Source organism: Aythya fuligula, chromosome 29 (assembly GCF_009819795.1).
Source record: "Aythya fuligula isolate bAytFul2 chromosome 29, bAytFul2.pri, whole genome shotgun sequence".
In the NCBI taxonomy this organism is placed as follows: domain Eukaryota; kingdom Metazoa; phylum Chordata; class Aves; order Anseriformes; family Anatidae; genus Aythya; species Aythya fuligula.
Window position 1 is genome coordinate 541,099 of NC_045587.1, and position 16,928 is coordinate 558,026.

At 60.5% G+C, this 16,928-nt stretch overlaps 1 protein-coding gene across 2 annotated transcripts; it reads left to right on the plus strand.

Moving 5' to 3' along the window:
• Window positions 1-120: 120 nt before the first annotated feature.
• On the plus strand, window positions 121-6,025 carry DCTN2 (dynactin subunit 2). 2 transcript variants are annotated; one of them, XM_032204902.1, is made up of 14 exons: window positions 121-255; window positions 1,977-1,982; window positions 2,596-2,692; window positions 2,791-2,852; window positions 3,737-3,835; window positions 3,933-4,093; window positions 4,216-4,363; window positions 4,442-4,507; window positions 4,590-4,628; window positions 4,927-5,004; window positions 5,143-5,214; window positions 5,329-5,431; window positions 5,529-5,620; window positions 5,706-6,025. In XM_032204902.1, exons 1-14 carry the CDS (start codon window positions 145-147, stop codon window positions 5,790-5,792), a joined length of 1,221 nt encoding a protein of 406 aa, XP_032060793.1. In that variant the 5' UTR covers window positions 121-144; the 3' UTR covers window positions 5,793-6,025. The 2 variants fall into 2 exon arrangements, with proteins under 2 accessions (XP_032060793.1, XP_032060794.1); XM_032204903.1 differs by lacking the exon at window positions 1,977-1,982.
• The last annotated feature ends 10,903 nt before the right edge of the window (window positions 6,026-16,928 follow it).

Genomic DNA, 16,928 nt, shown 5'->3' on the forward strand with positions numbered 1-16,928 from the left:
GACAGGGTGGGAAGTGGGGACTGGGGGACCTGGGGGGTGTCCAGGAGAGCTGAGGAGTCCCTGGGGAGCTGGGGGGGGTGGGGAGGACAGGGTCACCATCTGAAGGCGTTTTGGGGGCAATTTGGGGCAGTTTGGGGCCGTTTGATGAGAAACAGATGCCAAAAAAGGAACCTTTTTGCTCCCCAGGCCCGGAACGAGCCCGACGTGTACGAGACCAGCGACCTCCCCGAGGATGACCAGGCCGAGTTCGAGGCGGTAAGGCTGCGGGGGGGGGCCCCGTGCGGGGCAGGGCCGAGCCACGGTGCCGGTGTCCCCCCCCCAGGGGGTGCCAAAATCAGCTCCTGGCCCCGTGGTGCTGCGTCCCAGCCCGGGATTGCTGCGGGGTGGGGGCTCAGGGGGGGGCCTGGTCCCCGTCCCCAGGCTCCGTGTCCAGCTGGTGGCACACAGAGGATAACGGGGGCTGATGGGGGGGCGCATTGTGGTGCCCCCCCCCCCCCCAAAAAAAAAGCACCTCCTGGGGTCCTGTGCCTAAATTTGCCTCGCCACGGCCACCCCCAAGGGCTCGCGCACGCTGCTGGCTGTCAGCAGGGGGGCTCCCAGCCCAAAGGGGACCCCCGCTGAGCTCCTGGGGGGGGTCTGCGTGCGCCCGGCCTGTGCCTCGTGTGTGTCCCCCCCCGTCGGTGCCACCTCCCCGCTGTCACGCCGCGCATCCCGTGCTGCCTGCCGGGCTTCGCTCCGGGTGCTCGCGGGGTCCCCAAATGGAAACGGGGACACCACAGCCTCACATCTCAGAGCCGGGGGGGGTCCAAGCACCCCCAAACCCCCCCCACCAAGGGGTGAAAACCTCCGCAGGGCGCTGAGCTGCCCCCCCAGACCCAGCGGGGCGGCTGCACCCCCGGTGGCACCTCGCCACGCTCAGGGGGACCCCGGTGACCAAGCGGTGCCTGGGACGTGCCCACCCCCGCCGGCTGCAGGCAGGAGCTGAAGGGTCCCGGGGGGGGTTTAATTGCTCTCATCTCTCCTGGGAGCCCCCCCCCGGCCCACCGGAGCCCCTCGCGCAGCTTCCTTCTGTTTCCTGCCTCTTGCGCGCTGAACTGACCGGAGTTTTCCCCCCGCTCTTCCCTTCCCTGCTCCCCACCTTGCCCGGACATAGTTTGCACAAGTAAGCCCGTTTGCTGCTTCTGGTTTTCTTTTATTTTCCTTTTTTTTTTTGTTTTTCTGCATGCCGTTTGTTTTTTTTTTGTTTGTTTGTTTGTTTGTTTTTTGCATGGGGCACCCCGCAACCCAACGCTGAGCCCCCCTCCCCTAACACCGACTGCGACCGGGGCTGGGACGTGGCCGCGACCTGCTCCAGGCTGAGGACGGAGGGGGGGTGCTCAGCAGCCCTGGGGAGGGCTCGGGGGGCTGTTTTGGCCTCCAGCACCCGCAGGGACCCCCCCCCAGTCCCCGCAGCAGGGTCGTGGCCGGTGCTGCTGGCTGCTAAAGGGGTCACGGCTGGTGGAGCGCAGCCGGGGGCCGTCCTCGTCCCCCCCCCCCCCCCAGAGCTGCAGGGACCCGCTGGGCATTCAGCTTGGAACAGGACGGGAAGAGAAGAACTGCAGCAGGAGGGAGGAGGCTGGCGGAATCGGGGCTCCCCTCCGGCCCCAAAATCTTTGTGGAGCCCTCGGAGCCCGGCCGCGTCCTCCTCCCGTGCCACGAGCACCGCCCTGGGTGCCTCGGGGTGCCCGGTGCCGGAGCCCAGCCTTCCGCCGCCCCCCTCGTTGCCCTCGCCTCCGTGCTGGTGGCCCCCTCCCCGTGACCCCCCCCCTCCCCTCCCCGTGGCTCCTGAGCCCTGGTGCGGGGCTGGCGGGCGGCCCCGGTGGCAGAGGGCCGTGGGTGACGCGGGGCCACGCATGGGACGAACCTTCTAACGCCGTTTTTTCTCTTTCCTCTCCTCCTAACCTTGCTCTGACTTTCTCACCTCTGGGAAACGCAAGGAGCTGGTAAGAGCCCGTCCGTCGGCTGCCCTAACGCTCTGCTCTGCTCGCTGCCCCTCCCCGCAGCTGGACAGCCCCCCTCCCCAAAAAAAAAAAAGCAAAAACCACCCTGCCGGAGCGCTGCCCCCACTGCTCTCACCCCTTCTCCTCCACCCGTGCTGCGCCAGGGCTCCCTGCGAGTGCTTCAGGCCACGGCCGGGCGCAGGGGCTGGAGAGGGGAGCAGGCGGGGGGGGGGGTCCTCGGGGGGGCGAGGACCACCCCGAGTCGCCGTCTGCGTCTGCGGCGAAGCCTTGGAGTGGGCTCGGAGGGGTCCAGGTCCCACAAGCTGCTGGCACCCCGGTGCCTGCGGGCGGTGGAAGCCCCTCACGGGGCTCCCGGCACCGCCAAAAGGGTGCTGAGCCTCGGCGCGCCCCGCTGCCAGGCCCTCGTGGGGGGTTTTCCTGCCCTTGGGGGGGGGCTGTGCCCCATCCTGGGGGCAGTCGGGGAGGACGGGGCTGAGCTCGGCCCCGTTTCCTGCCATCCTAGCCCCGAAAAGCTGCCGGGGCTGCAGGGGGACGGCAGCCCCGCTGCGAGACCCTCGAGTCCCCCGTTGTCCTTAGCGCCGTGTCCTGTGCGCAGGAGGAGCTCACCAGCACCAGCGTGGAGCACCTCATCATCAACCCCAACGCCGCCTTCGAGAAGTTCAAGGACAAGCGCCTGGGCACCGAGGGAGTGGGTGAGCTGCGGGGTCCCGGATCGCCGAGGGGACCCCAGGGGTGGCACAGCCGCCCTGGGTGTTTTTGGGGCTGATGACCCCCTGCTCTCCTCTCCCAGATTTCTCTGACCGCATCAGCAAGATGAGGACGACGGGCTACGAGGCCGGGGAGTACGAAATGGTGAGTGCAGAGCTCGTGGGGACGGCCCCCTCAGCGTGAGTTTGTCCCCAGGGACGTCCCTGCTGGGGACCGTGACCCTGCCCAGGGCTGTGGCTCTGCCCCCAGCCCCAAATCACGCCGCAGAATCAACCTCAGATGGGTTGAGGTGGGCAGGGAACCCTCGGTCCTTGTGGTCCGACCCCCGTGCAGCCATCTGGAGCTGCTGCCTCGGGCCACATCCCGGTGGCTTTTGAACATCCCCAAGTCCTCCTCCTCTTTGGGTGAGCTCTGCCAGCGCTCAGTCACCCTCACAGCGAGGAAGTTTTCCCCGGTAATCAGCCAGAGGCAGCTGAGGCTTGGTTTGTGCTCCCTGGTAGTCAGACGGAGCCGTCTGTGGCTTGGTTTGTGCCCATTTTCTCTTGTCGTGGGCTTTGGCCCCAGATGATCCTTCAAGGTCCCTTCCAGGCAAACCAGTCCGTGATTCCCAGCAAGCCCCTCGGTGCTGGTGGGCGTGGGGTCCGGCCCCAACACCTCTCCTTGTGGGTTCACCTCTCCTTGTGGGCTCTCCTTAACCCTTGGGCGAGGAAGCTGCCATCAGCGCCCCCCAGGACCCTCCTGGATTGCTGATACCTTGCAGTGTGATCCCTCCAGCAGTCCCCTGGGAGGCCCGGGCCCTGCAAACATGACATTTCTCCTACCTATCTGTAGAGGGACTCAGCTACTTGTTGTTTGTTTGTTTGTTTTTTTTCTGGCCGATTCGTTTCCTTGCACAGGCGCTGGAACCGCCGAGGGGAATTGGGTCCCGGTGTCCCAGCACTGCCAGGTCCCTGTTGGCCGTGGGCAGGCCCCGAGCCCCCGTGACACCCCCCTGCTTTTCCTCATCCCCTCTTTTCATCTCTCTGCAGCTCGGTGAGGGCGTTGGTGCCAAAGAGACCCCTCAGCAGCGGTACCAGCGGCTGCAGCACGAGGTGCAGGAGCTGGTCCGGGAGGTGGAGCAGATCCAGGTGAGCATCCCCGCTGCCATTTGGGAGCCGCGGGCAGATCGTCCCCGGAGGGCTGACGCTGCTGCCTGTCCCCCCCCCCCCTCACCTCCCTGCACAGAGTGCGGTGAAGGATTCGGCGGCCGAGGAGGAGCTGACGCCCATGGCCTTGGCCAGGCAGGTGGAGGGCCTGAAGCAGCAGCTGGTCTCCAGCCACCTGGAGAAGCTGCTGGGCCCTGCCGCAGCCATCGACTTCGCAGACCCCGAAGGCGCGCTGGCCAAGTGAGTGCGGTCCTGAGGCCTCGTGGCCGCGGTTTGGGAAGCTGGGGGGCAGCAGGGGGAGGATGCCAGCGACCCCGCGAGGCGGCACCAGGGCAGCGTGCCCAACTTTGGCTCTCTCCCAGGCGCCTGTTGCAGCAGCTGGAGGTGGCGAAGTGCAAGAAGGCAGCGGCAGGGAAGAGCCCCGCCAAGGCGCCAGCCCCCGCCGGGGACATGCTCACCTTTGAGCTGTACTGGAGGCCGGAGCAGGACCAGTTCTCCCAGGCTGCCAAGGTGAGCGTGTGGGATCACGGCGTTTGACCCCAAAACGGGCTGTCCTGCCCTCTCAGCCCTCCTTTCCCGCGTTTCCAGATTGCGGAGCTGGAGAAGCGGCTGGCACAGCTGGAGGCGATGGTGCGGTACGAGCCTGACAGCCAGGTACGGGGCCGGGAGCTCCAGCCCTGCCCCCCCCCTGCCCCCCATCCTCCAGGCCCCGCTGATGGGATTTTCCTCCCCGCAGAACCCGCTGTTGGTCGGGCTGAAGGGGACCAGCCTCGTGGTGAGTCCTAGAATCCTAAACCAGCCTGAGTTAAAGTGACCCGTGAAGACCCTAGGCTCAAACTCCTGGCTCCACGCTAAGAATTAAGCCATAAATCTAAGAGCGTTGTCCAAATGCTTCTCAAGTATCAGCAGGCTCGAGGCCATGGCCCCCTGCTTGGGGAGCCTGCTCTGCTGCTCCACCACCCTCTCAGTGAAGATTTTCTGTCCCAGTCCCCCACCCGAACTTGCCCTGGTGCAGCTTTCAGCCTTTCCCTCGTGCCCAGGCACCCCCCAGCCACCCTGTTCTCCTTCCCCAGGAGACCGTGCAGATCCTCCAAGCCAAAGTCAACATCCTGGACGTGGCTGTGCTGGACCAAGTGGAGGCTCGGCTGCAGGTGAGAGGGGACAAAGGGAGGCTGGGGATAAGCGGCACAGAGCCATGGGAGAGCCGAGGGAGGGCACCAGCAAAGGCTATGAAGTTTGGGTGGACGCTGCTGGATTTGGTGTCTCACATCTGCCTCCCCCCTCCGCAGAGCGTCCTGGCCAAGGTGAATGAAATCGCCAAGCACAAGGCCGTTGTGCAAGACGCTGACACCCAGAGCAAGGTAAGAGCAGCAGGACAGGCCCCCCAAAGCAACCGCAGCACGGGGGGCTTATGTGGAATCCCCCTGCAGACTGTGCTTACGCCCTCCTTTCTGGCTTTCCGCCCCTTGCCCCAGATCCACCAGGTCTATGAGATGATGCAGCGCTGGGACCCCGTGGCCAGCAGCCTGCCCGATGTAGTGCAGCGACTGCTGACCCTCAGGGAGCTGCACGAGCAAGGTGAGGGGCAAGGAAGGGGGATGCTGGGGACAGTGGTGTGGTGTGACAAGGGGGATCCTGGGGGCCCTCCGGTGCTGAGTTTTCGCCTCCTTCCCAGCCACACAGTTCGGGCAGGTCCTTGTGCACCTGGACACCACGCAGCAGGAGATAGCCGGTGCTCTCAAGGACAACACCGTGCTGCTGGCAGAGGCGAGTCTCAGCAGCATGTGCTGGGGTGGGAGGGGTCCCCATCCTGTCCCCCCGCTCACTCCCTTCCCCACTGCCCCCCCCGCAGGTCCAGAAGACGATGAAGGAAAACCTGGCCATTGTAGAGGACAACTTTGCTGACATAGAAGCCCGCATCAAGCGGCTGCAAAAGTGAGAGCACCCTGGAGCACCTCCCTGAGCATCTGCATCCCCCCCCGGCGTCGTGGTCCCCTGGGAATCTCTCCCTCTGCCTGCAAGTAGCAGTCCCTGTCTGTGTGTACCTGGCCGTGCTCCCCTGCGCAGAACGGGGCTGTGGAGGGGCCCTTCCCACCCCCCAGTTAGCACGCGGTGGGAGGCCACTGCCCCTCGTTCCTGGATTCACCCCAATAAACGTCCTGGTTCAAAGCGCGTCTGTGCTGGCATCTCCTTCTTCAGGCTGCGGGACATGAGCAGGGCCCAGCTGGGGTGTTTGAAACGCAGCTTTTACTGTGCACACAAGCCCTCCAAGCACCCCCAGTGTAGCTCGAGCTAAGACTTGGTTACGCTTTTTTGGTTTAAAACCATTAGCCCTCGGGCAACACAGGAGAGGGGGCTTTGGAGAAAGGGGACAAAATCCTACAAACGTGGCCGGCTGCTTTTGTCCTGCTAAGCAGAGTAAGGTGAAAGGATGTGCACTGGAACAGACCTTTATTTCGGAATAAATGGGCAAGATGGAGGCCGTCAGGTCCCTGTGGATGCGCTCAGTAAAAGAGCAGCTCCGAACCGGCCAACGCTGCCGGCTGCCTGATGCCTGCACGGGTTCCCAGCCCCTCGCCTCCCTCCTCCGCGCCCCTGGTGCCGAGGCTGTTGCCGGGGGCGTTGGGGCCCAGACACGCCATCTAAGGTCATATGACGTCATCACTCCTTTATGACGTCAGGGGGGGCGTTGGGGCCCAGACACGCCATATAAGGTCATGTGGCGGCACCCTTCCTTTGTGACGTCATCCCTCCCTTATGACGTCACAGCCAGACACAGTATATAAGGCCCCGCTCGCACCTACAGGGCCAGCAGTAGAGATTGCCTCTGCTGCTGTGCGGTGCTGGTGTTTGCTGAGGGCTCAGAGCCTGCTGTCCCTCTCAGGCCCAGGCCGTGCGATTGCTGGTGGCTATTGCTGGCAGCGTTTGGTGACCGTTCACCGAGTTCCGGTTATTTCTGTTTATTGTTGCCGGTTATTCTTAGTGGTTATTGAAACCATGACCCGCGGTGGTGATGGCCAGGGGCCCGTGGCTCGTGGTCAGCCCTCATCCCGTCGGGGCCCTGTGCAGGAGCTGGAGGCGCTGCGGGCCCAGCTGCAGGCCGAGCGTCTCCGCTCCCAGGAGCTGCAACGGCGCTTCAACACCGAAGCCCGTGAGATGAAGAAGAGGGCAGAGCAGGAGCGGCAGCTCCTGGCCCAGCAGCTGCGCTCCAAATGGGAGCAGGAGCGGGCGCGGGAGCTGCAGCAGCTCGAGGAGCAGAGCCGGAGGCAGCGGGCGGCGGAGCTCCGGCAGCTGCTGCAGGAGAAGGAGGCCGAGCGGCGCCGGGAGCAGGAGCTGCTCCAGCGGCAGCGGGACGACGCCGCCCAGATCCTGGCCCTCAAGAAGAAGCTGAACCTGCAGAGAAGGCTCTTCTACAAAGAGGTCGTGAAGAAGGCCGAGTGCGGGGCGCCTGCCTCCCACAACGGGGACAAGGCCGCGGCCCGGCGCCACGTGGGGGTTCAGGTCTCAGGGCAGCAAGAGCCCTGCCCCCCCGGCAGCGGACACGGCCAGCTTCTGGAGCAGAAAGCCAAGCTGCTCAATACCCTGCAGGAGCTGGGGAGGCAATGCGGGCTCCTTCAGGACGAGGCCTGCCTTCTGAAGGACAAGGCCTCCCTGGTGGAAGCCAGGGAGAAGGCACGGAGGCTCGCCGAGGATGTCAGCGTGCTGGGCCTCCAGACCAAGAAGCTGAGGGAAACAGTCAGGCAGCTGAAAGAGCTTCCCTCAAGATCTGGAAAGGCTGCTGCAAAGACGGAGCAGGTCGACCAGCAGCTGATTGAAAATGAGGCTATGAAGAAACTTCAGCTGCAGAAGAAACTGGACCTGGAACGCTCTCGGCTGAAGAACAGGAGCGAGGAGCTCAGCATCTGTGCCAGATGCACTTTGAATGAAAAAGCCAGACGCGACCAGGAAAACTCTCAGCTCCACAGGCAGAATGAGAGGATAATGGAGATTGAGGCTGAAAACGCTGCTCTGAAGCAGGAAGTCCTGCAAGTGTCAGAGCAGCGAAATGCTGCCCTTGGAGTAGCCAAACGTCTCCAAGTGGTACTGAAGGGTCTCGGTTGTGAATTTCAGAACATGAGCGAACTGGCAAAAATAATGCAACAACGGGAGACGGAGCTAGAAGAAACAAAGCTCATGCTGCTGAAGAGAGAGGAGGAGCTGCAAGCGTTACGAGCGCAGCTGACACAATCCGAGCAGCAGTGTCAGCGGCAAAGGCAGCAATGTGAGCTGCTCTTACAAGAACTTGAGCTGGAGAAAGGAAAAAATTCCAGCCGGATCATCTCAGAACTGCCCCAGGCAACGACATCTCCCACAGCACAGGCATACCCAGAGCAGTCCTGGGACCTCTCGAACCATGAAGATGCTTCGGTCTCTGATGCTTCGGAAAAGACAACCACAATCGGGGGAGTCTACGCAAGTTCTTCGGCATCAGATGTCACACTCGACATTCCTGGGTACTGCCTTTTCTCGGACGAAAGTTCTGAAGATGGGAGCGAAGAATCGGGAGCAGGGCACGTGTCCTCCATCCCGCAGCCCCTGGGGCAAGAATCAGCCAAACTGAAAAGACGTTCACCTCAACACGGCTGCCAACCCATGGAGGGTCCGAACGAGTGCCCCGAAGTAAAGTTTCCTCTGGCTCTGGGAAACGACGTTTATATCTTTGGAGACAAGGAGCAGTGCATCAGGCTGCTGAGGGAGCTGCAGGACATGAGGAGAGGAGTTCTCCCCTCCACTGCAACTGCAGCAGAAGGCTCATCCAACAGCCAGGCGCCACCTCTGGAGCTCCGTGATCCCGTGCCAGACAGTGGTACTGCAGTGAGTTCCTGCGGCGGAAGGGGACGGAAGAACCGGAGAAGGAATAAATCTTCTTGATAAGAATTTGTGTCTGTGTGGTGGTTGTACTCGGGCGGGTGGTCGAGTTCCACATTAGCCGCTCTCTCCCTCCCCAAATACGACATGAAGGGCTCAAGGGTTGAGAGAAGGGCTCAGGGGTTGGGTTGGGTTGAGAGAAGGGCTCAGGGGTTGAGATAACGCCGATCTGCCCGGCATGGTGAGTGGGGCATGGGGCAGGCTGTTGGGACGGGGTGTATTTGGGGTGGGGTACATTGGGCTGGGGTGGGACAGGGGGCTTGGTGTGAGACAGAGGCGTGTTTGGGGGGGGGAACAAGGGGCACATGGGGCTGGGGGGGACAGGGTTTTTTTGAGGGAGGATATGGAGTTGTTGGGGGGGACATAGGGCTAGGGACAGGGGGGTGTTTGGGGTGGGGGGTGTTGGGGCTGGGGTGAGTATGGGGAGGGACATTGGGCTGGGGGAGGGACAGGGGGGACAGGGGTGTTATAAATCAAGTCTCAACTCAACCTGAATTTAGTAATATTCAGAAAAGGCAAGTAAACAGCGCTGGGTGTGAGGGGAGTCAATGCTCTGCCACCACACACACCCCAACATCGAACCTTCTGAATATACAGAACTTTGCTTTTACACACTAAACCCGAGTGCGCCTATACCCACGTACAATCAGAAAAGTAATGTCCATGACTGGGGGAGCATAGCTGGGGTTGGGAATCCTGGTTGAAGTGCTCCCATACCTTCCACGGCTTCATTAATTTCTCTCAGATCATATCACAGTCTCCATTTTCCATCCCTTTTCTTGATTACAAACACCGGAGAATTCCAGGGCTAGTCCTGGGAACAACGTCTCGCTTTACGTCGTCAAGCAACTCGGCCTTCGGGCCTTACGTAGCCCCTTCTTCGGGGATCGAAGAAAAACGGATCCATCTCCTTTTCAAGGCCATAGGGCCTGGGTCAAAAGGCACGTCCAGGTCACCAGGGGTGTAGCAGCAAAGGCCTGCGATGGCTGTAGCAGCAGAGGGGCCCATGGTGTAGCAGAGGATCGATAAAGGAGCCCGCAGCTCCCTCACTGCCTGGCCAAGCACACGTTTCTGCCTGTGGCCCCACACGGCTCTGTAAGGCCTCAGCGACTGCTCGCCAGGTGCCGAGCAATCCCACTGCAACCTTGTCGCTTTTAGTTGCAGAGTCCCACACCTTGACCTCCATTTAGACCCATAGTGCAGGATCATTAACTGTCTGATTGTTAATGAGGAGATTAAGGCGCAAGGTTAGCAGGACAGTCTTTGTTCCTAAGGACGAATGATTCCCCAAAATGCGTATGTGTTGCGAATCACGGCCGAAAGCACGACAGACACCAGCAGAGTCAGATCATGCTCCTCCATTTTATTGCCCGAATAGCCTAACTTTTATAGTGAACTTAACAGGGGCGGACAGTGTTTCACACGAGATTATTGGTCAAAAGCACTCAGACAAACAACTACAAGAAAACAACCCCACCTGCAAGAAAACAACCCCCCTTGTGATTAGCGGTCACGTAGACCTAGTCCTTGAGGCCAGCTGCTGGGAACAATATTTTTCTGAGTTCCTTAATTGGGCGATGTGGGAAGTATTGCCGTGGGAGCTGCTCACAGTTACTCTGGCAGCTTGGTTTGCTCAGCTACAGCAGGCCCTGAGATTTTCTAAGGCCTGCTTCTGGTTGCTTAAGGCAAGCTCAAATCGAACAATTGTTCCACGGGCACATGTCCACGTCCTGTATGCCAATTCCCAACACGTATGATTCCCCAAAACGCACAGCTGCTGACCAGCGAGGGGCGGTTGCGTGCTGGGTCTGCTTCTCCCAGCCTGAGCTTCTTCCCAGCTCCGGTGCCTCTTTCCAGAGACTTTCTGTACGAGCTCCTTTGGGCAGTTTGCTGAGTTTGGCCAAACCGATCTTCATGAGGCGATCAATGTGCCTGTTCCCGTCCTGGTCCCTGTTCTGCTAGCCTGTCCCTATTCTTTCCTTTTTTTCTACTTCTTTATTAATGACATAACTTCGCTATATCGTGTTGCCTTTGCATCTCGAGAACAGGCTCCACTCCTAAACCCCTTGCCCGACAACAGTTCTTTTCAAACAGCTTTCCGTTGGTCACACAACTGTGCCCAGCAACAGCAAACCTCCAGAAACTTCCACGCCTTAACGGCTGGGGAACACCAACCCCAGAGGGCATGGCGTCTCCTCAAGCACCCTTCTCGCTTCCCTCTAAACTCTTCCCATTGCTGATGGCCTCATCGTTCAGAGTCTGATGGTAGCACCAACCATGGGGCTCGGCGCCCCCCCATGGCCACACTCCCACATCTCCCCCTTCTTTCTTAACATCAGCCATCTTCTTGACACAAATTCTTACTCCATAGATCACAGGGAGAACAACAACACCTGTGATATGTTGGAGACATCATCCCGTCATGATTGTAATACACAATAAATGTTTGTTCATTGTCTTTTGTATTATAAAAACAAGGAGTTCTGTTTGAGGAACGGGAGTTGTGAAAACTCCTTTGCTAGACACTATGAAAATTCTTTTGCTTAATGTAACAAAATAGAGAACTCCCTCCCCTTCTCTCCTTCTGCATCTCAGTAGCCTCTTTTGTTAAAAAAACACTGCTGCAAAGTTCATGTAACCATCTCCTGATAAGTTGTTAAACTAGTGTATCAACATCTTGCCTTCCTGTCTCACGCTGGGCCAACATGACCAAATAAAGAAAGAAGTTGAACCACAACGCTGAGGAAGACTACGGCCTTCATCTTCACGACCACCAGAGGGACAGAGACGACCCTCTAGCAACAGTGCGCGCAGTCGCAGAATACACCAGGATGTGCTGCGTAATCCTGAAATCACCAAGATATAAAAAGGGACCGTGGGGGGGGGGGGGGTGAGGTGCGCGCCGTTGGTGGAGCCGAGACTCCCCGGCCGCCCAGCGCTGTTTTGCTTGCTGTTGCTTACTCAATAAATTCCTTTCTATTATTAATGCAATGCTCTCTGAAAATTAATTAAGGGGGCAACTTATAACAATGATCATGAGCATGAGCTGACGCCCATGGCCTTGGCCAGGCAGGTGGAGGGCCTGAAGCAGCAGCTGGTCTCCAGCCACCTGGAGAAGCTGCTGGGCCCTGCCGCAGCCATCGACTTCGCAGACCCCGAAGGCGCGCTGGCCAAGTGAGTGCGGTCCTGAGGCCTCGTGGCCGCGGTTTGGGAAGCTGGGGGGCAGCAGGGGGAGGATGCCAGCGACCCCGCGAGGCGGCACCAGGGCAGCGTGCCCAACTTTGGCTCTCTCCCAGGCGCCTGTTGCAGCAGCTGGAGGTGGCGAAGTGCAAGAAGGCAGCGGCAGGGAAGAGCCCCGCCAAGGCGCCAGCCCCCGCCGGGGACATGCTCACCTTTGAGCTGTACTGGAGGCCGGAGCAGGACCAGTTCTCCCAGGCTGCCAAGGTGAGCGTGTGGGATCACGGCGTTTGACCCCAAAACGGGCTGTCCTGCCCTCTCAGCCCTCCTTTCCCGCGTTTCCAGATTGCGGAGCTGGAGAAGCGGCTGGCACAGCTGGAGGCGATGGTGCGGTACGAGCCTGACAGCCAGGTACGGGGCCGGGAGCTCCAGCCCTGCCCCCCCCCTGCCCCCCATCCTCCAGGCCCCGCTGATGGGATTTTCCTCCCCGCAGAACCCGCTGCTGGTCGGGCTGAAGGGGACCAGCCTCGTGGTGAGTCCTAGAATCCTAAACCAGCCTGAGTTAAAGTGACCCGTGAAGACCCTAGGCTCAAACTCCTGGCTCCACGCTAAGAATTAAGCCATAAATCTAAGAGCGTTGTCCAACTGCTTCTCAAGTATCAGCAGGCTCGAGGCCATGGCCCCCTGCTTGGGGAGCCTGCTCTGCTGCTCCACCACCCTCTCAGTGAAGATTTTCCTGTCCCAGTCCCCCACCCGAACTTGCCCTGGTGCAGCTTTCAGCCTTTCCCTCGTGCCCAGGCACCCCCCAGCCACCCTGTTCTCCTTCCCCAGGAGACCGTGCAGATCCTCCAAGCCAAAGTCAACATCCTGGACGTGGCTGTGCTGGACCAAGTGGAGGCTCGGCTGCAGGTGAGAGGGGACAAAGGGAGGCTGGGGATAAGCGGCACAGAGCCATGGGAGAGCCGAGGGAGGGCACCAGCAAAGGCTATGAAGTTTGGGTGGACGCTGCTGGATTTGGTGTCTCACATCTGCCTCCCCCCTCCGCAGAGCGTCCTGGCCAAGGTGAATGAAATCGCCAAGCACAAGGCCGTTGTGCAAGACGCTGACACCCAGAGCAAGGTAAGAGCAGCAGGACAGGCCCCCCAAAGCAACCGCAGCACGGGGGGCTTATGTGGAATCCCCCTGCAGACTGTGCTTACGCCCTCCTTTCTGGCTTTCCGCCCCTTGCCCCAGATCCACCAGGTCTATGAGATGATGCAGCGCTGGGACCCCGTGGCCAGCAGCCTGCCCGATGTAGTGCAGCGACTGCTGACCCTCAGGGAGCTGCACGAGCAAGGTGAGGGGCAAGGAAGGGGGATGCTGGGGACAGTGGTGTGGTGTGACAAGGGGGATCCTGGGGGCCCTCCGGTGCTGAGTTTTCGCCTCCTTCCCAGCCACACAGTTCGGGCAGGTCCTTGTGCACCTGGACACCACGCAGCAGGAGATAGCCGGTGCTCTCAAGGACAACACCGTGCTGCTGGCAGAGGCGAGTCTCAGCAGCATGTGCTGGGGTGGGAGGGGTCCCCATCCTGTCCCCCCGCTCACTCCCTTCCCCACTGCCCCCCCCGCAGGTCCAGAAGACGATGAAGGAAAACCTGGCCATTGTAGAGGACAACTTTGCTGACATAGAAGCCCGCATCAAGCGGCTGCAAAAGTGAGAGCACCCTGGAGCACCTCCCTGAGCATCTGCATCCCCCCCCGGCGTCGTGGTCCCCTGGGAATCTCTCCCTCTGCCTGCAAGTAGCAGTCCCTGTCTGTGTGTACCTGGCCGTGCTCCCCTGCGCAGAACGGGGCTGTGGAGGGGCCCTTCCCACCCCCCAGTTAGCACGCGGTGGGAGGCCACTGCCCCTCGTTCCTGGATTCACCCCAATAAACGTCCTGGTTCAAAGCGCGTCTGTGCTGGCATCTCCTTCTTCAGGCTGCGGGACATGAGCAGGGCCCAGCTGGGGTGTTTGAAACGCAGCTTTTACTGTGCACACAAGCCCTCCAAGCACCCCCAGTGTAGCTCGAGCTAAGACTTGGTTACGCTTTTTTGGTTTAAAACCATTAGCCCTCGGGCAACACAGGAGAGGGGGCTTTGGAGAAAGGGGACAAAATCCTACAAACGTGGCCGGCTGCTTTTGTCCTGCTAAGCAGAGTAAGGTGAAAGGATGTGCACTGGAACAGACCTTTATTTCGGAATAAATGGGCAAGATGGAGGCCGTCAGGTCCCTGTGGATGCGCTCAGTAAAAGAGCAGCTCCGAGCCGGCCAACGCTGCCGGCTGCCTGATGCCTGCACGGGTTCCCAGCCCCTCGCCTCCCTCCTCCGCGCCCCTGGTGCCGAGGCTGTTGCCGGGGGCGTTGGGGCCCAGACACGCCATCTAAGGTCATATGACGTCATCACTCCTTTATGACGTCAGGGGGGGCGTTGGGGCCCAGACACGCCATATAAGGTCATGTGGCGGCACCCTTCCTTTGTGACGTCATCCCTCCCTTATGACGTCACAGCCAGACACAGTATATAAGGCCCCGCTCGCACCTACAGGGCCAGCAGTAGAGATTGCCTCTGCTGCTGTGCGGTGCTGGTGTTTGCTGAGGGCTCAGAGCCTGCTGTCCCTCTCAGGCCCAGGCCGTGCGATTGCTGGTGGCTATTGCTGGCAGCGTTTGGTGACCGTTCACCGAGTTCCGGTTATTTCTGTTTATTGTTGCCGGTTATTCTTAGTGGTTATTGAAACCATGACCCGCGGTGGTGATGGCCAGGGGCCCGTGGCTCGTGGTCAGCCCTCATCCCGTCGGGGCCCTGTGCAGGAGCTGGAGGCGCTGCGGGCCCAGCTGCAGGCCGAGCGTCTCCGCTCCCAGGAGCTGCAACGGCGCTTCAACACCGAAGCCCGTGAGATGAAGAAGAGGGCAGAGCAGGAGCGGCAGCTCCTGGCCCAGCAGCTGCGCTCCAAATGGGAGCAGGAGCGGGCGCGGGAGCTGCAGCAGCTCGAGGAGCAGAGCCGGAGGCAGCGGGCGGCGGAGCTCCGGCAGCTGCTGCAGGAGAAGGAGGCCGAGCGGCGCCGGGAGCAGGAGCTGCTCCAGCAGCAGCGGGACGACGCCGCCCAGATCCTGGCCCTCAAGAAGAAGCTGAACCTGCAGAGAAGGCTCTTCTACAAAGAGGTCGTGAAGAAGGCCGAGTGCGGGGCGCCTGCCTCCCACAACGGGGACAAGGCCGCGGCCCGGCGCCACGTGGGGGTTCAGGTCTCAGGGCAGCAAGAGCCCTGCCCCCCCGGCAGCGGACACGGCCAGCTTCTGGAGCAGAAAGCCAAGCTGCTCAATACCCTGCAGGAGCTGGGGAGGCAATGCGGGCTCCTTCAGGACGAGGCCTGCCTTCTGAAGGACAAGGCCTCCCTGGTGGAAGCCAGGGAGAAGGCACGGAGGCTCGCCGAGGACGTCAGCGTGCTGGGCCTCCAGACCAAGAAGCTGAGGGAAACAGTCAGGCAGCTGAAAGAGCTTGCCTCAAGATTTGGAAAGGCTGCTGCAAAGACGGAGCAGGTCGACCAGCAGCTGATTGAAAATGAGGCGATGGAGAAGCTTCAGCTGCAGAAGAAACTGGACCTGGAACGCTCTCGGCTGAAGAACAGGAGCGAGGAGCTCAGCATCTGTGCCAGATGCACTTTGAATGAAAAAGCCAGACGCGACCAGGAAAACTCTCAGCTCCACAGGAAGAATGAGAGGATAATGGAGATTGAGGCTGAAAACGCTGCTCTGAAGCAGGAAGTCCTGCAAGTGTCAGAGCAGCGAAATGCTAAACATCTCATAAAAGTACTGCAGTACCTCAGTTGTGAATTTCAGAACATGAGCGAACTGGCAAAAATAATGCAACAACGGGAGACGGAGCTAGAGGAAACAAAGCTCATGCTGCTGAAGAAAGAGGAGGAGCTGCAAGCGTTACGAGCGCAGCTGACACAATCCGAGCAGCAGTGTCAGCAGCAAAGGCAGCAATGTGAGCTGCTCTCACAAGAACTCGAGCTGGAGAAAGGAAAAAATTCCAACCCTATCGTCTCAGAACTGCCCCAGGCGACGACATCTCCCACAGCACAGGCCCGGAACCTCACGAACCATGAAGACGGCTCTGATGCTTCGGAAAAGACAACCACAATCGGAGTCTACGCAAGTTCCTCGACGTCAGATGTCACACTCGACATTCCTGGGTGCTGTCTTTCCTCGGACGACAGCTCTGTAGATGGGAGCGAAGAATCGGGAGCAGGGCACGTGTCCTCCATCCCGCAGTCCCTGGGGCAAGAATCACCAAAAGGGAAAAGACGTTCACCTCGACACGGCTGCCAACCCATGGAGGGTCCGAACGAGTGCCCCGAAATAAAGTTTCCTCTGGCTCTGGGAAACGACGTTTATGCCTTCGGAGACAAGGAGCAGTGCATCAGGCTGCTGAGGGAGCTGCAGGACATGAGGAGAGGAGTTCTCCCCTCCACTGCAACTGCAGCAGAAGGCTCATCCAACAGCCAGGCGCCAACTCTGGAGCTCCGTGATCCCGTGCCAGACAGTGGTACTGCAGTGAGTTCCTGCGGCGGAAGGGGACGGAAGAACCGGAGAAGGAATAAATCTTCTTGCTAAGAATTTGTGTCTGTGTGGTGGTTGCACTCGGGCGGGCGGTCGAGTTCCACATTAGCCGCTCTCTCCCTCCCCAAATACGACATGAAGGGCTCAAGGGTTGAGAGAAGGGCTCAGGGGTTGGGTTGGGTTGAGAGAAGGGCTCAGGGGTTGGGTTGGGTTGGGTTGGGTTGAGAGAAGGTCTCAGGGGTTGAGATAACGCCGATCTGCCCGGCATGGTGAGTGGGGCATGGGGCAGGCTGTTGGGACGGGGTGTATTTGGGGTGGGGTACATTGGGCTGGGGTGGGACAGGGGGCTTGGTGTGAGACAGAGGCGTGTTTGGGGGGGGGACAAGGGGCACATGGGGCTGGGGGGGACAG